General features: G+C 42.6%; 1 protein-coding gene across 2 annotated transcripts in view; it reads right to left on the bottom strand.

Moving 5' to 3' along the window:
- The window catches only part of AFF2 (AF4/FMR2 family member 2), a 487741-nt gene that overhangs the window by 310931 nt on the left and 158439 nt on the right, over positions 1–18371 (bottom strand). For both annotated transcript variants that reach the window (XM_036840574.1, XM_036840575.1), the window contains exon 3: positions 9064–9924. In XM_036840574.1, coding sequence (XP_036696469.1) covers positions 9064–9924 — 861 coding nt within the window. The remainder of the gene's footprint in view (positions 1–9063; positions 9925–18371) is intronic.

Below are 18371 nucleotides of genomic sequence, written 5' to 3'. Positions count from 1 at the left end.
ACCCTGGTAAATTTTTCAAAGAACTTTCACAGCTAGTTAGTTCAAGGATTCTCACAGTGATTTTCTGAGTAGGCAGTCGATGGATTCCCTGCATTCTTTTGCTAAGGTACAGGGAGACTCACCCATTCAGCATCTACGGATAAAAGCCAGGGATCCTTCCTGCCCCTTGCTAACTACTCTTGAAATTTGATGATCTGTAAGTTTTTTCCATTTCTGTACTTGGGGGGCTCAAACATTTGAGAGACATCTTACTCCTTCTATAACAATTATTTACATGCCCACTTTTAATTGACCCCTCATTCACACCTAAGGTTTATCTAGAGGATGGTTGTGTTTCAGCCACAGAAATCCAGATTTTAGCTCTGTTGTCTGAGCATTCTGCTAAAGTCATCCTACCAAATAGACAAAAACTCAGAAACTTCATGAACCAAGAAGAGGTCCTCTAACAAGTTGTGGCATATGTTACTCATTTAGGAATATTGCAAAAACACTACTTCTCACCATATTTGTAAATGAAAAACACATGAGTGTAACCTGTAACACCATAGGAAAAATTGCTCTTTTGGTAGGTTTGGCCCCTGACTTTTGAAATATGAACCCATCAGGGGAATTTCAACTTACGCTGGATTCAGCTCATTATCCTCTTGCCCCTTACGTGCCAGTAGAGAAGCTAATTTTAGAAAATTGAATTTCCATGGCATCATGGAAATGGCACTGATGACCTGGGGTCTAGTCCCAGCATTGCCATTTGCTGGCTGTGTGACTTTAGGCAAGTAACCCTTGGTCTCTCCCAGACTACATTTCTGCATCTGTGAAAAGAGAATGATAATAATCCCAGGCCCCGTGAGAATCAAATCAAAATAAGATGGCTGGGGATTTGGGGGAAATGGAGAGATATTGGTCAAGGGGTACAAAGTTTCAGTTATGCAGGATGAATAAGTTCTGGAGACCTAATATACAGCATGGTGGCTATAGTTAATAATACCATACTATACACTTGAAATTTGCTAAGAGGGTAGATTTTGTGTTCTCACCACATACACAATCATTAGCACGATTGTGGAGGTTATTTCACAATGTTTACGTATATCAAAACATCAAGGTGTACAACATCAAGCTGTACACCTTGAACATATACAATTGTTATTTGTCAATTACACCTCAATAAAGCTGGAAAAAAATAAGATAATGTATATGAAAGCAATTGTAAACCATAAGTATAAAGGTAATAGGTTTTTGTTATTGTCACCTATATTATAAACTCTATTCGGTAACCAAAGCATAGCACTTTTTAAAAAGATAGTCAATTAAAGATCGTTTGCTTTCACGTCAATTAAAAAAAAAATACTTAAGAGACTTACAACAGCCATAAAGAGTTTTATAACTCCTTTCTAAAGCCCTTCGCATTCACTATTTGGCTTGAATCAATATGGTTATCTACCTGTCAATTTTTCTTATTCTTTAGCACAGAATGTGAACAGTCTGTTTTTTATGACTGGCTCAGAATGTACTAAGCTAATCGATATATCCAGTGATAACAGGATGATTTGGAACGCACGTAACAAAAGCTTATCGCTTTACTGCATACTGAATCTGTCAAAATATTTTCCTAGAAGTAATGTGAAAATAGAAGTTCTCCATCTTTCATTATGTTAGTGGGTGGTGACAAAAGGATTAGGAGGCTATTTCCTGAGTTCACAGCTTGGTGTTTTTCAGTGAAATGCAGCCTATAGCTGTTTATCTTTCTTTAAAAAATGAGTTGAAATATAATAATACTCCACGCTGAATTGGCGTCCAATCCCAAAAGAAGATCCAATTCTAGTTTGCCCATATTGGCCGAGTCTTCAAAATTCCCCAACTGTTCTGAAGGTTGGGAGTGAGAGGTAAGCAGACAAGGCTCACACACTCCACGCTGTTGAGGCCCACACTCTTGGAGGGAGGCAACAGCTGAAAGACCTTTACAAACAAGGTAGGCTTGGGCTTAACCACAAAGGAGAAGCACGCCCTCAGAGATTTACGGCTGGAAGAAACCTCACTGATGAACTAATCTAAATTCCCCATCTAACGAGAGGCCTAGAGAGGTAAAATCACTCTCTCAAGTTCAGGGAGCAAGTCCAGGCCAGAAGTGAAACCCACATCTCAGTAGACCTTGTTCAAACTGTACTTTGTTAATATACCACACATCCCCTCGCAAAGAATTACCAAAGTGATGAATAAATAGCAATGTTTTAAAATGTATCATTATTAATGATGATTTTAATTGGCATAGTATAAAAATTAAAGGTTTTCTTTCAGAATAAGAATAAATCAATCTTTCCAACCAAAAACAAAAAAGTGTTAAAAGTGACAAGGGATTTAAAAGCACAGAGCACCAAGACTGTTGCGCTGAAACCAAACAGTCTAATTAATTTTAAAAAATGGAATGTTGAAATAGCTGACATGGTTCCAGGATGCTGATGGCTGAATCACTTACATACAGCCTTAGAAAAGAAATATATATGCTAAAGAAGAGGACTGGAGGAGATGAGAGGGGGAAAAAAAAGAGACCCAGGCATTTGCACAATCTTTACTAGGCCAAAGTTGAGCTCTCTTCCCAAGTTTCACTAGAGAAAATGGAGGGAGAGGGGCTAAGGAAGGACAGGGGAGGAGAGCATCGTTTGCAACAACCATTTCAGCACTGCTCTAGAAAGAGCCTTGGGAAAGCAGGCGGAGGAAAACCGATGCCTACAGAGCAAGAAATGAGATGTGCTTTTGGGTAAGGGACTAGAGAACGCAGGAGCTCAGAAATGACTGCTTGAGTCGGTGACAGGGATTGGCCTGAGAGTTCCTAGGTCACCACCCATGAAGCCACTGGGACAGCGGGGTTTCAAGTTCAGCATGACAATCTGGATGCCACATCACCTCAGCGTTCAAGACACTTAAGACTCTGGCTGTTTGAGCCCCATCTCACTTTGGTCCGATAAACCCTCAGTCGCAGACAAACCGGCCTATGCTCAGAATATACCTTGTATGTTCTCATCTCCCTTTTTTGTACCTGACAGTCTCTCCACCCATCACTAATTTGCACGCACGTGAACGGTCCTGCCCTCCAGATCCCTCTTCACCTATTGTGATTCCACCCAGTATTCAAGGTCAAGTTCAAAATCTATCTTGCTCTGTAAATAAGTTCATTTGTACCATCTTTTTAGATTCCACATATAAGTGATATTATATGATATTTGTCTTTTTCTGTCTGACTTCACTAAACAGAAACAGACTCACAGACTTCGAAAACAAACTTATGGTTACCAAGGGGGAAAGGTGTGGAGGGAGGGATAAATTAGGAGCTTGGGATTAACATATACACACTACTATACATAAAAGAGATAATCAACAAGGACTTACTGTATAGCACATGGAACTCTATTCAGTAGTCTGTAATAACCTATATGGGAAAGAATCTGAAAAAGAATGGATATATGTATAACTGAATCACTTTGCTGTACACCTGAAACCAACACAACACTGTAAATCAACTATCCCCCAATATAAAATAAAAATTAAATTAAAGAATCTATCTTGCATTCCGTCTCTGTGAAACCTTCTGGGGTTACTGCTATGCGTCACTTTCTGGTGAGACACCCTTATGATTGTGACGGTGGTCTCAGCCGCCCCTCCCCAAGACACCTTTTTGTAATCACCGAAATATGACAACCTTAATTAAATCCTCTCCCAGCATCTCTGACCTCTCCATCATAAAGAATGTGAGGCTCCAAGTTCTACTGGCATTACTGACTATGCTTTTCAGATGCTCGGCGAAGGCCACTTCATTCAGCTTAGAGAGACACTAGAGTTGCAGGGGGGCAGAGGGCAAATGAAGAGGGGTGGTGAGGAAAATGAATTTTAATCCCAATGAGACCAAGCAATTGGAAGAGTTAGTCAAAAAGCATAAAGAAAAAAGCAACTACTATGTAATGGAATGGCAGAGAACATACAAAGCTTTCTGGATCCTACACTTCTATGGAATACATCTTAAGGTCAAGGTCTCTGCTGGCACCCTTGAAAGTGTGAGGCCTTTCCAAGGTTTCTCCATTCATTCCCAGTGAGGTGGGGATTAAAGCAGTGAGAGCCTCCGACTGAATACTATTGTATTTCCATAAGAATGGGCAAAAAAAGAAATTCACGATGTACATCAAGTGAAAAATGCTTAGCATGGGTTGCATACAGCAGCTGGACGGCCTTCCATTCTTGGAAGGATCTGCCTCTACGGTTTCTGTGTAGCTGCCCGGGTGCATCCAGCACATGAATGTTAAGTTCCCACCGTTCTCTACAGTTCTCACGCAAGGGACCTGAGCTTCCTAGCCACGTATAATAAATAAAGCTAATTACACCCACAGTGTTCACTGCATAGGATAGAAAACAAGGCAGGCACAGTCACAAATGTGAGCAATAACTTTTCAGCTGGTTGACAAAGCTAGCCACTAAAATAAGCTAAAGCCAAATGCCATCATTCATATCAGTTCCATTCAACTTTTCGAAGAGGCTCCTAATTTCGAGGCAACTGGAACCTCAGATAGTCTTAGGTCACAGCCAAGAGCACCTTGGAAAGCAAATGACCCTTTATGGTGATGACACTCCACACATTCATACTGTACTTATGAAAGCTTATTGGAATGAAAGCTTACTGGATGGAAACGCTGAATACATGATATGAATGATGGGATTTGGCTTTAGCTTATTTTAGTGGCTAGCTTTGTCAACCAGCTGAAAAGTTATTGCTCACATTTGTGACTGTGCCTGCCTTGTTTTCTATCCTATGCAGTGAACACTGTGGGTGTAATTAGCTTTATTTATTATACGTGGCTAGGAAGCTCAGGTCCCTTGTGTGAGAACTGTAGAGAATGGAGGGAACTTAACATTCGTGAGCTGGATGCACCCGGGCAGCTACACAGAAACCGTAGAGGCAGATTTTTTTTATCCTAATGAAAAAATAAGCAAAAACATCTGTAATGAAATCATGTATAAAGCTACATTTATTAACAAATTCGTTTCCTAATGAAACACCATCTGCAAGCAACCCTCAGTTTCCACTTGATATAAATAGGTCTTTTACTGTTTTCAGATGCAGTTCACAGAAAAGTCTTCTAAGTGCAACTGCAGAACACATCAGTCTTTTGTTTGTTTGTTTCCTGGAAAGATAGTGAATTACGCTTTTAAACAAATCATTTGTTTAAAAAGCATGCTTCCATTGAAAAGCTGACCTTTGGCAATAAAGCTGGATTTTATTAGTATCCTTTTTAGTTAGTATTTATTAGTATCCTTATTATCGATACAGAAATTCTAAGAAGCAAGGAAAGTTTCAAGGATGGGAAATAATTAAAATGTCTCCACTACGTACACAGGTGTAGACACAGAAACAAATATGGGCACACACACACATGCACATTTCATTCCAATAATAAATACTTTATGATCTCTCAACTCACTAATATCATCATATCTGCTTATTCGTGTATCTTAGAATGTGTCTTTTTCCTGGTCATTCAACCCGCCACTCCGCCCAAATGCACTTCACGAACACACATCAGCCTCCTGTCACTTGAGCCAGGGAAAGAGCTGGGAAAACTCAAAGAAATCCTACGACTGCTCTGTGGAGGAGCCTTTTCAGTAATAACTCAAAATAATGCTACCACTCATTATAGATTGTTACTTTGACCAGGGACCCAGAACCCCAGGCCTGGAACTCTTGGCGCCAGGGACTGGGGCTGAATTCTAATGCTAAGTGCTTTTGAAAAGTACATCAAGATTTAATAGGGTGAATTTCCAGACTCGGTCAGTTTCAGCCACATCAATTCCATTAGGTTCAAAGTTCCATAAGGCCCCCCCCTGTGTATATTTCCGCCCACGTTTTACTCTACACCCTTCTAAATTCGCTCTTAGGCTGGCTAACTTCTCATTCCCTTTCCACCTATTTTTGGTTTTCACATTGCCCTTGAAACCTGTATATTCTCCTGACCTTAGGGCCCTAAGCTTTTCTCTACCCCTCCTTCAAATCCTTCCTTGAGACCTATATTTTAAAATAAGTACTTTCTTCACTGATCTCTTATCATGACTTCATTGCATCTGACCCATTTTTCAGACAAGGCTCTACCAAAGTCTATTTGCACCGTCACTAAAGGCTGCGTACACATAGGCTGCTCCTTGGAGCATCCTCTCCAGAGCTGATGACAGCTCAGACTCTCTTTGGAAATGTACCTCTCATTGCTGTGCCCGAGCAATGAGCGAAAGCATGGAGTCGTTTCTGAATCTGGGTCAGCCATGTTGAGAATGTATAAGAGAGAGGATTACAGTGGAGTGGATCTCAGTGGGTCTGTGACCTGTCACTCTGCCAATGAGGTGTTGATACAGGATGACAGACTTCTTGATGGGCCAATGCTATTTCCAGATCAGTCCTGAGTAATAGAACTGCCGTGTAAAGAAAGAAGAGCAGAAGCGACCAGGGCAAGAGAAGGGGCAGGAGTGATGTCCCACCTCCCACTAGGCTCCCCCTCTTTCAAAGTAGGTTGCTTTCTGGTTTTTAAGTATCACACTCCTGTATTAAGTCATCAGGTGGAAATTAGGATTAGGATTTCCAAATGACCGTGCAGGACAAGAATAGAGTAAGACACAGGCAGACAGAGTACAATTAAGGAAATGTAACTGAGGATGGATCTTCTAGCAATTGTTTACCTTTGTTCCTGTTATTTGATTAACATTATGGCTTAGAAAATGTAATCAAGTAACCATTTTTGAAGTTCATTCATTCAACAAACATTTATTGAGTATCTACTATGTGCCATGCGATTGCTAGGCACTTGGGATACAGAGAAGAACGAGACATTCCTTGCTCTCAGGGAGCTCACAGTCTAATAAATGAGACAGACACATAAACGAGTAACTACCATACAATGACGTCAGTGCCAGCCAAGGTGTATATAAGGCGCTCGGCGAGCCCAGAGAAAGGACTTTGTCATTAAGCCTCGTGGAATCAGGGAAGCTTTCATGAAGAAAAGTGACAACCGAGTAGACTTGAAGGAGAAACAGGACTTCACCAGGAAGACAAGGGAGGGTAGGGAGAGACATTCTAGGCTGAGGAGACAGCAGGCACAAAAGCAAGGAAGCGTGACAAAGAAGGACATGACGGGGAACCACAGGTAGCTCCGCGTGGCTGAGATCTCATCTGCATGTGAAGAAGTCGTGAAGTATGAGGTCGGGAAGGGAGTATGAAATCAGAGAGTGAAGAGCTTTTTGTGTGTGGGACTAAGAAATTTGGACTGTCTCCTGGAAGCAATGAGAAGGCATTGAAGAATCCAAAGCAGAGAGTGACATGGTCAGATCTGCCCAATGGATCAGCCTGGATGGAAGATGGTTTGAAAGAGAGGTGAGACTAGAGGGAGGGACACCAGACAGGAGGCGGCCCAGGCAAGAGATGCTCACGGGCGCTTCGAAGGCGGTGAGGGTGAAGAGGTGACAGACCGGAGAGATACTTGGGAGGAAGCTTGACAAGACTTGATGAATGATGATGATACAAACAGCAAAACCGCCTGAGAAATGAAACAATACTCAAAACATGCATTCAGAAAATCCAAACCAAGGACCCCAGTCCTCCCTTCCTTTGTGTTCCCATCATCCTCTGAAATCAGCGCATCTGCTGAGTGTGAATAAAAGAAGAAGAGCCAGAGGGCACATATGGTCAGACTTCTCTAACTCAGACACCACTAACTTGGACTCTGCAATAGTTCAGACAGACTGTCTGTGAGTCCTATTGAGTAAGAATTTCAACCTACTTTCTTCCTCCGTGTCTTATCAAGCCTTTAGTCACCAGTAAAAGCAGTGGTTTCTTCTGCAGTCAAGCGCTTGAGGTGCAGTAGACAGCCGCTTACATGGTGGCATCTGAGAGGGACCCAATATATGCCCCCCACCCAGGGGCCACAAGGCCCGAGATCCAATCATTAGCGATTCATTCCTTTGGGAGGCTTTGGTCCCTCTGGACTTCTCTTTTATAAGGCAATGCTTCCTGAGATAGTTAAAACATTTAGTCAGGGGCTTCCCTGGTGGCGCAGTGGTTGGGGGTCTGCCCACTAATGCAGGGGACGCGGGTTCGAGCCCTGGTCTGGGAGGATCCCGCGTGCCGCGGAGCGACTGGGCCCGTGAGCCGCGACTGCCCAGCCTGCGCATCTGGAGCCTGTGCTCCACAACGAGAGAGGCCGCGATGGTGGGAGGCCCGCGCACCGCGATGAAGAGTGGCCCCCGCTTGCCACAGCTGGAGGGAGCCCTCGCGCGGAAACGAAGACCCAGCACAGCCAGAAATGAATAAATAAATAAATTTTAAAAAAATGCTGTTTAAAAAACATTTAGTCATTCTAAACTCAGTGGGATTTTGGTTGAGCATAATGCTTTTGGCTTTGACAGAAGGGATCAAGGTAGTACAAGAGGGTTAGGTAGGCATCTGTAGAAGAAGGTGATGCAGAAGGGAAGATTGAGGGATACGGAAGATAATGTTAAGATCTTGCCAAGGAACAGCCCTGCAAGCGCTCAAGAAACTACGATTCTTAAAGAATACCTTCCACTTCCGCTTCCAGCAAATCACACTTGTACATCCTTGTACCTTAAGGAACTTCTGTGTTTTATGTTTATGATACGCTATCAGTTAGTGAAGGCCTAGGGTGACTCACAGTCTTTTCATGTACCTCATCCTGCTTAGGACCAATGAAAATCTCCAATGTGATTAATTTGTACAGAATATTACTACAAATGCATTCTCTGAAAGTATTTTATAACTCCAACTTTTCATTCACTCAGACTGACCTTGTCTTTTGTCATTCCAAATTATGGAGATTTAACTGTATTTGCAGAGTGTTAATCAGTCAAGTCACAAGTGACAGAAGATCAAGACTCAGACTCTGACCTTGAAGAGTCTCATCTACAGCTCAAGAAGGTAAATAAGAGCTGCTTGGGAATACCTGAGTATAGAGGTTAGAGCAGTGAACTAAAAAAAAAAAAAAAAAAAGAAAGAAACAAAACAAAACTTTAAAAATTACTTACTTCACTCGTTTGGAGAATCGTGAACTTTGGCAGTTTAGTCTTTGAACCGGGTGCACTGGGTTTGCCATCCAAGAGTGATCCAAACGACAGATGCCCAAAGCTGTTCTCGAATTCAATCGAAGGTTTCAGCGTGGGAGAGATGTCCGGGGCTTGGTCCTGACCATCCATGGGTCTGACATATGCGGTTGGTTTTTGCTGCCCCACGCTTGTTTTGCAGTAAACCCCTGGTGGGAAGTTCTGAACCGAAAGGCCACTGCTGGGAGCTAATAAAGAGGAGGCAACTAGGGGAGACCCAGGCGCTTGCAGTGTAAATTCAGATTCTTCTGGTGAGTTGGACTGAAAGATTTCTTTGAAAGTATCCCCTCCATTGGACTTGAGATTATTGTCTTCCTTTGCAGGTGGGTTTGACTCTTCAACGGCTCCAACTTGAGGCTGTTCAGCTGGGTAGACAAAGAAGTCTTCCAGTCTGGCTGGGGGCTGGTCCTGTGTTGACGGCTGCATCTTGTTGGGCTGACTCCCAGCCTGGCTGGCCGGTACAATGCTAGTGTTCTGACTGTCTCGTGGCCAGTCAGGTTTTGACTTCCGGTTGCTGTGTATTAGAGTTGAATTCAGTATCACAACAGAAGGTGGAGGCATTGGCGCCGAGGAGTGAGTGCTATCCTGATGAGGTGGGATCATTCGGTTCTTTTGTTCTGGAAAAAAGCTTGGTTCATTTTTGTTGATGGGCGTCTGGGGCACGGAATTCTTTGGGATTCCCACTAGATGATTCTGATTAGAATGGTTAGTTAGCAAATCCTTCATTTCATCATAGTTTCCCAGCGTGCTCTGGACTCGGTTGGCAAGTGCATCACCTTTGTTTGTCTAAAATAACAAAAAGATGGGGGTGGGAGGAGAGAGAATGAATAGGTTTGTGTTTCCTAACGTTAATGTTTCAAACAGATGTCCTAAGTAGACTAGCATATAGGGTTCTTTAAAATTCTCATGCTGCCGTATAATTTCATACGTTTCATGGGCTATGTAAGAAAAAAAAATCAGTAACACTATTGAAAGGGCCTCTTGGAATGAGCTGTGTGATTAACGTCTGTATACTCCCTGGCCTGTTCTTAAACACGCTCATTGGGAGAAAGTTTTAAATTACGTTGCTTACGAATTTTATTAGCAAAATAACTTATTTTAGGTCCAATGAGTTGAACTGTACATTCTACACTGTGATTAACAACTTCCGCTTACTGATCATTGGAATTATAATAGAATGTTCGACTTATATTTGTTCTTGACACGTCAGCCCTTCGTGCTACATTATACCATGAAAAAGCCTTAGCCTGTTGGATAAGGAAGTCAGTTAAACTGTGCTATCATGACTACGTTCAGTTTAGAAAAGGCATGGGCTTAAACAACACTGAATTGAGCTAACTTATGACTAAAGTGAATCCAATTCTTTTTAATCAAAGATTGCATAAATTACTGGTGTCTGCCTACATATTCTGGGGGCAACTGTGTTTACATATTGATGATTCATACTCGTTTACTTTGAAATGGTGCAAACTGTTCATCAACAGTGACTCCAGCTCTCCTCTGTCTTTTCAAGGGTTTAGGAGAATTTATTCAAGAATTTAAACTGTTGGTTAAGTAAATCAAAACAAAGTCGGATTTTCGAAGTTGGCAACTACATCATTCTATGGAGAATCAACAGGAGGACTTTTTAGTATTCTCTTTACCTGCCGAAGGTGTTATCAAAACCAGCTGCTGAATTCAGAAGGGCAAAGGGCTGCTTTGCGCCTGGGCTGCGCTATCCCGGCCCAGGCTGTTGCAATGAAAGAAGGCTACCAGCATCCATGGAGCCCTTTGGCAGCAGGGCCAGTGCCTGGGGAAGACGGCCACCCTGCGTAGCCTCCATGTCCCAGGAGTCATAGGCAAGCTCTCCAGGCACAGGAGGGGGTGACCACCTCCCCACTGGTACAACCTCCACCGAAGACGGATGTTTAACATCTAAGGTTGCTCACACGCCCTTAACACCTGGTGTGGAGCCCAGGCTCCTGGGGTACACAGGGTGCGTGCCTATTCAAGCCTGGCATCTCAGGCTAAACCTAGGATGTATGGCTGCGTGCTGCTCTCTGTATGTCAAGATGGGAGAGTGTGCGGATGAATGGAGGGTGAAGTGCTGGAAATGGATGAAATCACCCCGGGAAAGGAAATGAAGAATGAGAAGATCAGGCTCAGGAGAGAGCCCTGTGGAACGTCAACCTTTAAGAGACTAGGAGAAGAGGAGGCCCCAGCAAAGGATACAGAGAAGGAGCAACCAGAGAGGGAATCAAGCTGGGAACCTTGGCCTTGTTATTACCATAATCCCCACATACTGGATATAGCGTTCAACTCGGGTCACGTGGCAAATCATAGTCAAAGACTAAGGAAAAGCATGCTAATGATATGCTAAGAGGGCTCCATGGGGGATGGGGAGTTTTAGAAATCAAATAAATATATGTCAGTTTTAGTTTTCTTATCCTCAGGAACATCTTATATTGCATCACATGCAACCTTGGTGCTGAAGGAGTGATTAAACAATTACAGTTCCATATAATCCTCAGCTGAATAATCACTCCATTTTCAGAAGTACATTTGAAAGGCATAATTTAATAGGTAGAGAAGGGTAGAAATCACTTTTATTCCCTGAAAGTCCCTAGGTTTGTCAGTTTTAATGGCAGAAATTACTTTTCAGCTAAGGCAAGAATAAACTCTTTGTATACAGCAGTCTCCTTCAGCGGAGGTGCACAAGGAACCGTTTGGGCAGCAGCCAAAACCGGCCTCTATTCAATCCCTAAATTCAAAACAAAGAGATTTCATCGTGGTCAGGGCCCAGTAGAATTTGATGCAAGCTGTAAATACTTGCAGGGTTGTTCTGGTCCCTCAAATAGTTTACCTCTTGGACCAGATGATTGCCTGATAAAAACTAATACCTGCTATCTTCAGGATCTGACCCAACAAGGGGAAACAACACCATTTCATTTCCTATTTTTAAATGCCTCCATTTATATTGTCTCCTTTAATGAATTAAGACATGCTTCCTTAAATTAGACAGAGAATTCTATAACCTTTCCCTTTTTGCCTTAGCTACCAGGAAGCTCAAAGTTATTGCCCTTTCATTGACAGTTCATTGATCATTTACTGAAAATTCTTTGAACTTTCATTGAAAGACAGTTCTAGAGAATGAGAACTTTGCCCCCAGATGTCACAGAGGACACCACAATACCTCGAAGTTCTGAGAAGTCATTCACTCTCTCCGGGCCAGCATCATCAGGACCCAAGAACCTCAAGGCCCATTTGTTTGCAAGCAAGCTAGTCACATCCCTGTTCATATTTCAGCAGTAAATAAAAGGGACATGTTCATCTTATCTTCAGTGGAGAGACCCTGCTTAGGTTTTAACGTCTCTTCATTTCGGTTTACTGTTTTACTGATCTGGGTTTCTGATGCATGCTTAGAATTTTTTTCCATCTCTAGGTTTTAAAATATGCTTGAAATTAGGAGAATTTCTAAGCTGGCCAATGTCTAAAACTGTTGTCTACATGACTAAAATTAGACGAAAATTGAAAGCTCTCCAAGTAAGTCTAGAAAATCCACCTCCTACTACATAGGGTCTACTACAGTTATGATTTCTTTTCCAGCACAAAACTATGAGCTTTTCTTCGAGGTCAGAGACTACCTTTTATTCATCTTCATGTCCTCAACACTTAGTACCATGTCTGATGCATACTAGGTACTCAGCAAATTGTTGCTGAATTGACCAGAATCAAATTATAATTCATACCCTGCCTATATCAATAAAGGATTTGCAGTGGCTTGGAGTAAAGGGTACATAACCAGAAAAGCAAAGGTTAAGCTAACTTGGTTACTGTGATTGAACATCAAATTGAACTTTGAGCTTCTTGGTAGCTAAAGGCCAAAAGAAAAAGCTCATAGCTTATAGAATTCTCTTTGTCTGATGACAGGAAGCACATCCTAATTCATTAAATGAGATAAACGTTTGCCAGATACTGAAACGTGAAAAGGAATTCTTCTCATTGGTTCAGTTACAAGGTCACGAGAACCTCTGAACAGTAAAACAGGTCGTTTTTTTCAGCACCAATTTTACAGAAGATGCAAAGACGTTCTTCACATGGCTTTTCCTTATGATGACTAAAAAGCAGGAGCACTGGGTTAAAGTCTAACTCGGTGAAGGCACATCTGCACGTGGAGTTATGGGGCCAAGTTAATAGGTCCAACCGTAGGGCCTTCCTGTACACTAATGGCATAAGGGGTGGAGCTGGGATAACCTGGGGGGATGAAGGGAGGTCAACTCCCTTCAACTAGCTTCCTCACACAGTAATTGTCTCAGAGGGACTTGTGACCAGAACTACACAGCAGATAGTTCAAGGTTGAGTTCACTGGTGACACTTTCTGAGTTGCTGATTGAAGGAAGACCCGTAACAGACGTACTGTGGCTACACGTAGCAATTACCATGGTCATTCTAAAACACACACTGGTAAATTCAAAACACTCATGAGGCTGGGTTAGGCACAGAGGACACACAGACACACAGCCTCAAGAAGTCCACCACTCAACAATCTCAAAATAATTAACAATACAGACCAGGTCGTCAGAGTCAACTCTCTGCCTTCCCAACACTGGAGGTGGGTAACTGTCAACCAGTTTTTAAATTTCTCAAGATGTCGATATCAGATCCACTGGCTAGAAAACCCAACGGGGCCTGAAATACATTTATGTACACCTACACGATGGACTCTCCTTATACACCATAGCAACTTCTGGTTCGCACTAAATCGTCTTCTTCATCCTCCCGAGTCTTAAGAACCTTTTTAAGGAGCAAGGGATTCTTAGCAGTCCTGATTGCACATTATAAACATGGCAAAAATGGAAATTTAGCCATTTCAATCAATTACAGGCTTCCTTCAATTTGGCCAATTCTTTACTTCCCGTTCTTGATAATTGGTTGATTCCTTCAAGGTAACCTCCACAGCCATTATTTTCTAAGTAATCACAATTTCTCCATCATCAAGGAAATGCATTTTCCAAGTATTTTCAGGCATAAATTACATGTCTGGTTTGTGGCTCAAGACTAACAGCACTCCTTCATTTAAGCTTTTTGCCTCTTACTACTTCGGGAAATGCAGAGCTGCCTCAGTTTGCTTCTAATGTTATCTACAAATCAGTAATATAATTTCATTGCAAGACCAGTGTGCTAGGAGACTATTGTACCATGGTACTTCTTTTTAATAAAAGTAGCAAAATAATTTAAGTTTTGAGGTTCATTTTTTTCTTTTATTTCATTGTGGCTAATTATGTGATTTAGTAATTCCTTTTTTTTTAATTCTAATATTTTCACAGTTAATCTCTCTAAGCTGTAAGTTGCTATTTCTTTCCCTAATTAGAATAATGCTAATACCTTGAATCTGTATAGCACGTTGTGGATTTCAAAGCAAGGTTTCCGCGGATTGTTTGACTTGATCGTCACAATCACCGTGTGAGTCAGCAAAGGCGTTCTGGTCTACTCTGGCTTCTATCTGCCCTGACCCAAATGACCTTGGATAAGCAACTTAATGTCTCTGCGCCTCGGTTTCCTCATTCTTGTTGAGCTGCGAAGAGCTATAAAATGTCAGTTGTTGTTGTTGTTACTATCAGTTATTTTTTCTATCAGCTACTATTATTCACTCCAGAGAAAAGGAAACTCTAGGTCAGAGAAATAAAGTTTCTTCCCCAAAGTCACACAGGAGGTAAACTTATCGGGTCTTCTGACTTCTTGTCGAGGATAAACAGCTTCCTGTTACAGACATGGAATCACACTTATGCGGATATGAAGCTGCGGAGAAGCTCACCTCAAATTCCTCATGGGAAACACGGGGAAAATGCATACACATTTGCTGTAAGGACTAAACAAGCACATGTAGAAAGCTCTAGCACGGTTCCTGGCACACAGGAGGCACTTGGTGCATGCCAGTTCCTCATCCCTCCCCGTCTTTCCACACTAATCTAGACACGTCAAATGGCCTCACATTTTTCAAGCACTTTTGGACACTTCCTTTTCAGCAGCACAGCACAAACTCAGATTTCAAAGTGACAAAAGCAGCCACAAAGGGATGTTACCCACCAGCACCCCAATCTAGGGGTGGTCAACATTCTTTCCATTCTGGGAGTGGTAGAGATGAAGCCAAGAAGGGAAAGAGATCAGCCAGGACCATGAGAGATCACCATTACTTCTCTCTGCCAAGAAAGGGCCGTGGGTCCTAGGGACTGATGCTCATTGGCTAGTTTATGAACTACCAAAGCCATCGGATAGGCGATCGATCGGGCCTTGTTTTAGGATTTAGAATGGCAAGAAGTTTCCTGAAAGTCCTCATCAACCACCAGGAATTTTGATTTCTAATTTGGTAGGCATTCCTACCACAACCCTCAGGAAGAGTTGTGGTAGGAATGTCCTCATTTCTACCGGTGGACCACAGGCCAGCTCTAGAACTCCCACTGCCACTGGCACGTCCAGATACGCCAAGGGTGTCCACACCAGTCCAGGTCTAGGGAGCCTTTAGAGGTGTACATCTGTTCTAGTATCATGATATGGGGGAAAGGGGAAGCATACTGCCCAGTGATCTCCCAGGAAACCCTGAACATGTACACAGCACAAGATGGCAGTCAGTCATCAAAGCAGCAGTGAAAGAAAGAGAATTACCAGGTCATCAACGGTTAGCATTATTCCTTTCCTTCACAGTCTCGACTCCAGAACAAAGGCTCTTCCCCATCAAGTAGCATAAAGGCACCAGGCTACTAACCACACACAGACGTGGCCCTGCCCTAGACTAATGCTCCCATCTGTGTCTGTACCTGATGTACTCCGGTCGTATCAAGACAGATGACTTTTGAAAATGACAATGTTGATAACAGGTTCTTTAACTGCCTACTCAAAACTACACTACTTACATCTCAAAACAGATACGCATCTATATTACAGGCTTGTTAATGAGAAATGGCATTTACCTTAAAGGTACAAGACCATTAATTCCACAAGGCTTAAAATTATAAAGGGGGAAATAAGCCAAGGGTTCTACACCTCGTAATAGTGTTAAGCATGGAGTAGATATTGAATTTTCAGAATGAGCCCTTTGAGTAAAGCTCATTTTTCTAACCACTCCGAAGACAAGAGGTAAAACTCATCCGGTCATTCCTCTTTCTCAAGAAGGGATGAGGCATCTATCATCCTTTGACCTCTCTTCCACTTCCTAGAAAATATGGAGGCCACAACTCCTTATCGTGCCCCCAGTCTCCCTTCCACTCTCCTGCTTTTTCCTCATCCTAACATTCCAGTCCCGTCTTCCTCCCCAAGGCTCATCACTCTTCACATGCTCTCAGTTTTGTATTTTCTCATCTCCTCTGGGACCTGGCTCTGCTCATCATGACCTCTCCCTCCTGTGTCTTCACCCTTGCCTTCTCCACTGACACTGGTTCCTTCCCATCAATCTCTAAACATGTTCACGTTTCTCTCCCCTTAAAAAAAGCTTCCTTCCAAATAATTGTTCCCCTTCCGTTCTAACGTTATCTTCCTTTCTTCCTCCCTCCATACAAAGACTCTCTGCAAGATCAAGTCTACATTCACTGTCTCTCTTTCTTTATTTCACCTTTTCCCGTTTACTCCCCAACCCACAATGACTACCACCATCACCAAAGAAAACGACTCTCCCTTTCACCCCTTAAATGTTGCTGCTCCTCAAGATTCTCTCTTTGTCCTTCTTACCCAGCCATCTGGCTTAGTGATAATACCCGTTCTCACAGCTTCCACTGCCACCTACATAGAAACACCTAACTCTCTCTCCTGACCACTCTCATTAGCTCCAGATCCATACACCCCAAGCCTACTGGATATCTCTCCCTTGACATCCGCTGGCATCTTAAACCCAGCATGCTCAAAGCAGAATTAATTACCTTTTCTCTACAAGCACCAACCTTGTTGTCCTCCTGAACAACCTGTTAATAACACCAGCCTCCTCTCAAGTCTAAAAGATCGGAATCATTCACTCCTATCACACACTCCCCACCTCCAGGCAGACACCTGTCCCATCACTTCAACTTCCTGGCTCTACTCTAAATCCAGCCTGCCATGAGCCCCCCTCAGCCAACGACAATAGCTTCTTTATCTGCCTCTAGTTTCCCTTCCCTCCAACCCACCACTCTCCACACTTCCAACATCATCTTTACAATTCTTCGTCTGTCCCAGCCATGTCCTAACTTTAAAACTTGTGATGACTTCTCGTCATGTACAGACTCGTATCCAAACTCCTTGGTACGAGGTAAGAAGTCTTCGGGCATCTTTCCCCTGCCTACCCCTTCAGCAGTTACCATGTGGTCATGCCCTCACTCATTCGTGATGATCTCTGCCACTGGACAAGGAATTCCTTGAAGGCAGGGACTACGTCTTATTTCCCTTTGGACACTAGTCTAAGACGTGGCTGGCACATAGTGGGCCTTCAATAAATCCTTGTCAAACTAACCATATCTCTACATGCAGACATTCAAAGGCAGTATAGAAATTAAATCAATTGAGATAGGAAAAATGGATTATTAAGGATTATACTATTATTGACAAATTGAAAACTAATAGTCTCTTTGTCAGACTTACCAAATTTGGAAGGCACCTGAGTGTCTCAATCAAGAGCTGCCTGCTTAGTCTGAACAAGGCACCAAGACTCTGGTCTCACTAGTCACCAATCCAGACAGCTTACTGTCTACCCCAGTCACTGTCTCCTAAATGGTGCTCTTCTAAAATCACAACTCTTGAACATTTTCTCTATTGTTGTTTTACCTCTTAGATCATTTGTGTTTCATTACAGAAAATTACACTGCTAGTAAATTTCAATAAAAACCAACCAGCTGCCAGCAATTCACCAAGATTCTTCTCCCAACCCCACCCCAAATAGAAAGTTCAGAGGCAGTCACTGTGAAATCAATACTTGTAGACATAGAAGTATGATCATTATTGGAGCTACCCACTAGCCAGAATACCACTAGAAAATCAACCTAGCTACACTACCTGTTCTGGTTGAGGCAATCTCCCAACCCATGATTATTAATCACCGGGAAAAAATGATTGGCTTTTCCCTTTCTCCTAGAACAGTGATTTTCAAAGAGCACTCAAACCACTGAACAGCTGCTAACAACCTAAAATGGAAACAGAAAGCAGTGGCCTTGCGATGGATGGCACTGATTGGGAGGAGAAACAGACATATCCATTGACATTCTGATGGAGTCTTCAGGGGCTGCCATGCTGGT

Source organism: Balaenoptera musculus, chromosome X, assembly GCF_009873245.2.
Source record: "Balaenoptera musculus isolate JJ_BM4_2016_0621 chromosome X, mBalMus1.pri.v3, whole genome shotgun sequence".
Classification (NCBI taxonomy): Eukaryota; Metazoa; Chordata; class Mammalia; order Artiodactyla; family Balaenopteridae; genus Balaenoptera; species Balaenoptera musculus.
Note: the sequence above shows the minus strand (reverse complement) of the source record. Positions and strands in the feature narration are given on the sequence as shown.